Here is an 8,781-nt window from a genome sequence, read left to right on the forward strand (position 1 = left end):
TAATGGGGGATGCGACATGTGCGTGTTCTTTTTACAGAAATGTTTGAGCCAAAAATATGACCCTACCAACAAAGCTCTGGACTTGAAGGCGGTCAGAATTAATGAAGGTAATTGAAACGAACATTTGTGTTTTTTTAAGTTTACTTTGCACTCCTGCACATTGACAACTTGTCACAACTCAGCTTTATTATTTGAGCCGAGAATCGTTCATACTGTTTCTTTAGTCTCATTTGTTCTAGTTTATTCATCCTGTTAGCCTAAAGATATCATTGTCATGTCATTTTAACTAATATTTAATTAATTCATCCTTATGCGCATCACTCACTGTATGCATCGCGAGGGTAGGAGTTGAGTTGAACGCAACGCGTAATGAATGCACGATCACCCTCCCCCACTCCCCAGAGCTGGAGGCACGTGGTGTCGACCTGGTTTTGAACCGGAAGGACCACATGGATGGTCTGAACAAGATCATCCGAGAGAATATTCCAATGGTACGGCCTTCTCCTCTCCCCACGTGTTTTAATGCTTTGCACCTAAGGTATAGTGTTGCTGCGTTAGCTCTCTTGGTCCATTCGTCTGTAGGGCATTATTACTCTTAAAACACATTCCTGCAGAGGGAGCTGGTAGGAACGTTGCTTGCCTCGAATGATGGCTCAACGAATTGGCGGCTTATAATTTAGAGATTGTGAGCATCCGCATACTCCAAACGCATGTTGTTGATTCTCCACGTGGAGGGAAAAATGTCGTGAAGATGGCCGGACGTGGTTGGTGGCCACCCACCCCCTCGTGTGTGCCGTGGCCGCCTTCCCCACCCCGCCCCTCCCTCCCCACCCAGCCCCTCCCCACCCTCCCCTCTCCACCCAGCCCCACCCCTCCCATTTTTGGATGGACGACAGACGGACACAATAATCCCCTGTGGGCTGGGTGGAACCAGGAGGTTCCTACCAGTACAAAATACGTACCAAACTGCAGTATAATGTGGCATTGGTATTAGCGACTAGATTAATTAGTGCTGGATTAGAGGCGCGTCGCCACACGTGGATGTTGGTGCGTGCTTCATGGTTGCGTAGCCCCCATTTTACCTCGCGGTCATCGCCGACCATCGACTTGAGATAAAACCAAAACGAGGCACGGCACGACATTTACATTGCTGCTATTGCTGCTAAACCGTAGGTGGTGGCACTGCACTGCGCTACGAACCTAGCGGCCCAAGTGTCTATTCCCGCTCACGGCCAAAATCAGTGACAATTATTCTGAACCGGTCCTGGGCTTCCACTAGGTCGACTCAGCCTCAAATGAGTACCTAGTGCGGTGAGTAAACATCGCCACTGGGGAGACAAAGGCGGTCGGCGTGGTGCTGGCCACCCACCCCCTCGTGTGCCATCCTGGCCTTCATAGGTTCTCGCTAACAGCACTTGCTCCTAGTCTGTTAAGGCTATACTGGGGATCTTTGTCTTTTGCCTCCCTTAGAGGGGAGCGGTAGTGCAGTTGTTCGCACGCTGCGCTATGAATCGAGCGACCAGAGTTCGATTTCCGCTCACGGCCAACACCAGTGACGATTATCTGAACCAGTCCTGGGCCTCCTCTCGGTCGACTTAGCCTCAAATGAGTACCTAGTGCAGTGTGTAAACATCACCACTAGGGAGACAGAGGCGGTCGGCGTGGTGCTGACCACCCTTGTGTACCGTGCTGGCTTTCATAGGTGCTCGCTCACAGCACTTTCTGCAAAAGACTGTTAAGGCTATAAGAGGGACCTTTTTCTTTTCTGTGCCTCCCTTGCTTTCCACTCCCACAGATCACATCCCTGAATCTAACGTGCAATGACCTGCACCGGTTGGATGACCTGGCAAAACTTGCCCAGCACACTCCATCTCTCAAGAAGCTGAACCTCTCCAAAAACAATGTGGGTGTGAGCGCCGTTCAATAAATCGCGACGTGACGCTCGCATGCCTGGTGCACCTCTGGTGCGAGCGTCGCGTTGGTTCAGATTCCTCGCCACAGCGAGTCGACCGTTCGTTACGCGATTCAATCCAAGTATCGATATACCTACTATTATATCTTATATCGTCTCCTTTTGTTTTGGTACTTGTTCATTTCCGATTCGCTTGATATTATTTTAAGCATGTATTGGGTATCAGATATGCCTTTAATTAGTGGAAACACGTAATTAATTATTTAAATGCAATGAATACACAAATGTGAAACGTACTATTGCAGTTTAGTACATCAACATGTATCACCTATGGGTGGTACCTGTTGATGTACTTTGTACAGTAGGCCCGCAACTCCGCATCAATACGTCAATTAACTTCAGTCATTGCACTCACAACGCATGCACCAAATGGTGTGTCGGAACCAGTTCTTTATTATTCATGCAAATTATATGCACGTTAAATTAGGCTAATGACACATAAGAGACAGACAAGGCAGACAACTAATTATATGGACAAAACATATTGGGCTGCATGAACAAGATAGGCAACAAGACAGTGCAGACAAGAGAGTACAGTGAGACATACGATGAGACGGTCAGTACAAATGGGACACAGTACATACTGGACAGGACAGACCACACAAACAAAATACAATTAATACAAACAAAAGACGAAACATAGCATGGACTCTTGAATTTGACCATTATGCTGAAATGGGCTAATTAATCAATTAAGTTGAGAGCTGATACATTCACTTAGAATATGTGATTGCAGTATTTGGCCTCCTTTGTTAACCCTTTTCAACGAATATTAAAGGAATTTCTGCATTGACTCTGCCCATTCGTAATGGAGGGCAATGTAACGTTCATAAAATGTGATCCAATATAAACGAAATGTTTGTATAATGTGGTGTTACTATCAAGGACACCCAACTGAATACCGCACACCAATGATGAAAGGGTTAACCAAAAGAGATGCAAACTATAGCACAAGGGACTTTACAAATATGCATACACATTTTGCCGTGACAGCTGCGCGTCAGCTTTTGCACACTAAGGCAAATGCATTCTGCAAAGCGTTACAATCCATGCGTGGGCATGGATTGTAATGCATAACTTGTGGTAAGTTGCCCAGAAGCATGGCCCTTATGCCCCTAATTGTATGGAAATATCTCCCCTGCCATGCAGCTCAAAGATGTGAGGGAACTTTACCCACTGAAGGCCTTCAATTTGAAAGAGCTATGGCTGAACGGGAATCCGCTGTGCGACTCCTTCCACGACCCAAATGCCTACATGAGGTACCGCTCCTTCGTCATGAACGCGACATTGCCCGCTTACCCATTCGCCTGTCCGTCCACGCAGCTCCCCACTCACCCAGGCACTCACTCGTCCTCATGCTTATCCACCCACTCATCTACATGGTTTATCTTTGTGGTTGCCTGTTCAACCAATGGCTCGCCCGCACGCCTACTCCCCCACCCTCCAGCTTCACCCATGCACTCAACACCCCGCTCGCTCATGCGTTCATCCACCCGGTCACTCACACACACTCCCTTGGCCTTGTGTCCCATCTCTAACTGCATGTGTGTGTGTCAACAGCTTCGTGCGAAACCACTTTCCACAGCTCGTGATCCTGGTGAGTGACCCTCCACAGATGCCGGCCCTCAAGCTATCCCCACTCTCTGTGATATTTGTGTCTCCGTGCATTCCAGTTTCCCCACACGTGCAAAAGTGCTTGTGATCAGAGGATTTTGCCAAATGCACCAAGTAAAACACTTCTGAAGAAGGTCATCATTTCCTGCCTTGGTCAAACTACTGCTGGATGAATACCTCCCCTAAGCCATTGAAATTTCTCATGATTGCGAAATTGTAATAACCCACCTAGCACCTGCCCATGAACAACTGTTAGATGGGTTCCATCTCATTGCTGCATTCTTGATCATCAGCCATTAACCCTTATAAAGACGTGTCCTGCCCGAGCCCACTTAAGTTTCTTAATTGTTTGTATAAGAGTTCACTTAAGAAAAGGTTACGTGCAGTTTACAGATGACACAGAGGAACATGAGCAGCTGTTGAATGTCATCTGTTTTTTGTTTTTGTCCTGCTGGCGGTTATCAACATCATCACTTATTGTTTCAATCATCTATCTCTAACACCATCTTTGACTATCTTCGTCACACATCTACCATCGTTACCACAATCATCACTATCATCATCATTGCCACAAACACCACCACTATTGCCGTCATCTTCATCCTGACCGCCAACATCATAATGTAATTCCATCATCACCATGATCCCTTTCACCATAACTACTACTTCCACAACAATCATTACCATCTTTACCATTATCTTCATCACCACGACTACTGTTTCCATAATCATGCTCACCACTATAATCAATCACAATCATTATCGCCATGATCTATACCACTTTTTACAACCACTACCTTCACCATTGTCACCATCAGGATGGGCAGATGCTTTCGCAGCTGCGAAGTTCTACGCCTGTGGTGCCCTCCACGCCTGCGGTGGTGCACAGAATTGCGGTACGCTTCGCTGCAACAATGAGAAATATTTATTCTCCCAACTTTTCGAGGGCCATGCGGCTCTTTGGCCACAACCCTGGCATTACTCCTACCACTTCCCATCCTCCATTTTGTCCACAGCCAGATGAAAGGAACAATATTTATTTTAAAATAATTATTATTAGAGGTTTAACGTATGCTTGAAATGGCTTAAGCATATACCAAGCTCTAATCAATCATTTGTTTACATATCCACCATTTTATTTTACAAAACATTGGCAAAAACTTAAACTTAATCAGCAGCAGCTTAACAGTTGCACCTCTTGTGCACTGACTTTGTGACATTATGACTGTTTCCGAAGTCGGCCAACATCAAAGCGTGCAGCTCCCATAGGAAAGCGAGCAAAGCGGCACAATGTAAGGGGTTTACATGACCCACTTGGAGTGGCGTCGCCCATTCAGGCTGCCATGGGATCCAGGCCAGGCCTAGTTATCTGGTTGGCAAACTGGGTAGTCATGTTGACGTCTCTCCTGTGTGCGTGCGCGCCCACTCTCGGGTGGCTGCAGGAGAACAGCTGGCAGTTCCAGCAGTGTGCGAACACCCTCATGGAACTGAACGTGAGTGCCGTCCCATCCGCACCGTTTATGGACACGACTGATAGCAAACGGTCGGGCGCATTCGCGTTTGACGAGCATCACTAACGATACCGCCCATCTCCCCTTCTATTCCACCCCTCTCTCTCCCCCCTTCCCTCATCACTGTCGCCGTCCGCCTCGGATCTCCGAAAACCGCGGTCGCCTACCTTCATCGTTCCTTTTCGTCCGACTACCGGACGGATTCCACGGGAGGCGTTCGTACAGTGAGCAGGCGTCCGCCGCAGATTGCTGGCGATCTCGGCACACATTATCCTACCAACCCTTTCCTCCACAACCCTTATACATTGCAATTTATTTGTTTTTACCCCATTTGGGGGGAGAGGAAAAAAATAAAAAAATAACTATATTTGAAACTGTGTCCTCAAACTCACGACACACTAACACCTTGTACCCTGGTTGTTATTTCCCCCCACCTATAACCATGACATCACAAGACGCTGGCATGACGCAATGGTTGGTACACAATCCAGAAGTCGCTAGTTTGATCTGTTATCGTGGTAATCAATGGAAACGTTTCTTAAATCCATCCGGCTTATGTCCACACAACCGATTTGCTTGAGTGGATAAACAATTGGAAGAACGCAAACATCCCAAAGAAGCGCCTCATTGTGGATCAAACCATCAGGAAGCTCACTGGCCCCTCACCACCGCAAGCAGTGGGACTCCATACATCAGATCCAACCTGGCCATGGCAGGAGAAATTTCCTCCACAAATTGAAAAAAAAAGTGTCACCAAAATGCCACTGCAGGGCACCGCAACAGTGGAACACGTGCACACACCAGGAAGCTCTCTTGACCTGGTGAAGACCTCCAATACCAATAAGAGGCCACGGTCTTGGGTTATTCTTTGTGCTTTTGGGGTCCCTGACTCTGTTCACAATCATTAAGGACCATTATGGTGGGAAGGCCCGTGTAAACATACGGACCCGAGTGTCAGAGCCATTTCCTCCTGTTTACCGTGGGGTGCGACGGGGATGTCATCTGGCTCCGATACTATTTCACATAATTCCCGGTCGTGGCCAATAGCAGTGGTAAATTATATTTGAACCGGCCCTACTCCTCCCCTAAGTCGACTCAATCTTAATTGAATACCAGGTGTGGTTGGTAAAAATCAGCGCTGGGGAAACAAAGGCGTTTCTGGCAATAACACCCCAGCATGACAAGTTTGCGTCTGACTGGCAGTTTCTTAGCACAAGCCACTGTATAAAGCCCAGACGATATGCATCTGACATTATATTCTTAGCATTTATGCGTTTATGTTTATAAGCAGTGTTTAGTAATAATTTGTAAAGAACCTCAAAATATTCAACTTAATTTTCGTTCACACGGTGAAAAACAAATGCAGTGCTGCTCAGCGGATTCAGGGTGAGACAACTGCAGCCAAACTGGAGTTGGTTAGAAGCACACTGCCCAGGTACGGAAACTTGTCTACTTTCTGTACTATTGCCCCATCACTCACACGATGACAAACATCCCCCCTATAGCCTTAACAGACTGTTGGGGCAGGTGGTGTTAGCGAGCACCTATTAAGGCTGGCATGGTATGCGATGGGGTAGATGGCCAGCACCATGCCCAACTGCCTTTGTCTCCCAAATGGTGTTGTTTACACACCGCACTAGGTACTCATTTGAGGCTGAGTCGACCTAGGGGAGGCCCAGGACCGTTTCACATAATCCTGACTGGTGTTGACCTTGAGCAGGAATCAAACTCAGGTCACCGGGTCTGTCGCGCTGCGCGCTAAATACGTATCATCATCATCATCACTGATATGGATAGGTGAGTTGATAGAAATTACATTTAATTCAACAGTTAATGGGCCAATTAACCAGTAGTTAATTAAATATGGGAGCAGTGGTTTACACACTGAAATATTAATTTGGAGACCCGAGTTTGAATCCAGCAATGTGACGGAGACATCGAGCGACGGAGACGAGACTGAGACGGCGAGCGACGGAGAGAGACAGAGACATCGAGCGACGGAGAGAGACAGAGACATTGAGCGACGGACAGAGACGGAGACAGCGAGCGACGGAGACATCGAGAGACGGAGACATCGAGCGACGGAGACATCGAGAGACGGCGACATCGAGAGACGGAGAGAGACGGAGACAGCGAGCGACGGAGAGAGACAGAGACATCGAGCGACGGAGAGAGACAGAGACATTGAGCGACGGACAGAGACGGAGACAGCGAGCGACGGAGACATCGAGAGACGGAGACATCGAGCGACGGAGACATCGAGAGACGGCGACATCGAGAGACGGAGAGAGACGGAGACAGCGAGCGACGGAGACAGCGAGCGACGGAGACATCGAGCGACGGAGAGAGACGGAGACAGCGAGCGACGGAGAGAGACGGAGACAGCGAGCGACGGAGAGAGACGGAGACAGCGAGCGACGGACAGAGATGGAGACAGCGAGCGACGGAGAGAGACGGAGACAGCGAGCGACGGAGAGAGACAGAGACAGCGAGCGATGAAGAGAGACAGGGACGACACAAAGGGACAGTGAGGGATAGGGGAAGGAAGCGGAGTGAGCGAGACGGGCAGAGCGCGGCGAGCGAGCTGCGGCTAAGTGGAATGACGGAGTCACAGACGTACTGTGAAGAGTTGTAATACAAGATGTGTCGGAGAAAACAAGAAAGTTGTTCGCGTCAAGTCGACCACTACAAATATAACCAACACTACCAAGACTTGGCCCACCCTGTTGGAGGCGACGGCCCATTATCACCATTAACATCACTACCATCATCAACATCACCATCACCAACATAATTAACTATCATCACTGCCATTACCGTCATTAACATCACCAACGTATTTATCACCATCAGTAACAGACATAGCATCACCATCATCACCAGCATCACCAGCACCATCACTCAGCTCACTATACAGGGGGGGATGTACCGGTTCCAACATCATGTGGAGGTGTGAGGTGGTGCGAGGTGGTGTGATGAGGTGTGACAAGGCGTGTGGATGTGTGAGGTGTGTGGATGAGCGAGGGGGTGAGCGAAGATGGAATCAGGGTATATGGAGGGGCGTGAAGGTCTGGAGATGAGGGGCGTGAAAGTGTGAAGAGCGGTGTGGTGGCGGTGGTGTGTGGTGGTTTGTCGTGGTGGTGATGGTGCGTGGTGGTGTGTGGTGGTGTGTGGTGGTGCGTGGTGGTGTGTAGTGGTGATGGTGGTGCGTGGTGGTGCGTGGTGGTGTGTGATGGTGCGTGGTGGTGCGTGGTGGTGTGTCGTGGTGCGTGGTGGTGTGTGGTGGCGTGTGGTGGTGCGTGGTGGTGTGTGGTGGTGCGTTGTGCTGCGTGGTGGTGTGTGGTGGTGGTGGTGCGTGGTGGTGTGTGGTGCGTGGTGGTGCGTGGTGGTGTGTAGTGGTGTGTGGTGGCGTATGGTGGTGCGTGGTGGTGCGTGGTGGTGTGTGGTGCGTGGTGGTGGTGTGTGGTGGTGCGTGGTGGTGTGTCGTGGTGCGTGGTGGTGCGTAGTGGTGTGTAGTGGTTGGTGGTGCGTGGTGGTGCGTGGTGGTGTGTGGTGGTGCGTGGTGGTGTGTGGTGGTGCGTGGTGGTGTGTGGTTGTGTGTGGTTGTGTTTCGTGGTGTGTGGTTGTGTGTCGTGGTGTGTGGTGGTGAGGTGCGTGGTGGTGGTGTGAGGTGTGTGGTGGTGT

General features: G+C 49.3%; 1 protein-coding gene across 2 annotated transcripts; it reads left to right on the forward strand.

Moving 5' to 3' along the window:
- LOC142925707 (nuclear RNA export factor 1-like) lies at window positions 1–5,464 on the forward strand. 2 transcript variants are annotated; one of them, XM_076069089.1, is made up of 8 exons: window positions 1–107; window positions 403–491; window positions 1,796–1,903; window positions 3,122–3,231; window positions 3,533–3,569; window positions 4,405–4,482; window positions 5,029–5,079; window positions 5,323–5,464. In XM_076069089.1, exons 1-8 carry the CDS (start codon window positions 17–19, stop codon window positions 5,323–5,325), a joined length of 567 nt encoding a protein of 188 aa, XP_075925204.1. In that variant the 5' UTR covers window positions 1–16; the 3' UTR covers window positions 5,326–5,464. The 2 variants fall into 2 exon arrangements, with proteins under 2 accessions (XP_075925204.1, XP_075925203.1); XM_076069088.1 differs by lacking the exon at window positions 5,323–5,464 and having other exon boundaries at window positions 5,029–5,304.
- Window positions 5,465–8,781: the final 3,317 nt, after the last annotated feature.

Source organism: Petromyzon marinus, chromosome 23 (assembly GCF_048934315.1).
Source record: "Petromyzon marinus isolate PM22_M1 ecotype Great Lakes invasive population chromosome 23, UKy_Petmar_22M1.pri1.0, whole genome shotgun sequence".
Taxonomy (NCBI): domain Eukaryota; kingdom Metazoa; phylum Chordata; class Hyperoartia; order Petromyzontiformes; family Petromyzontidae; genus Petromyzon; species Petromyzon marinus.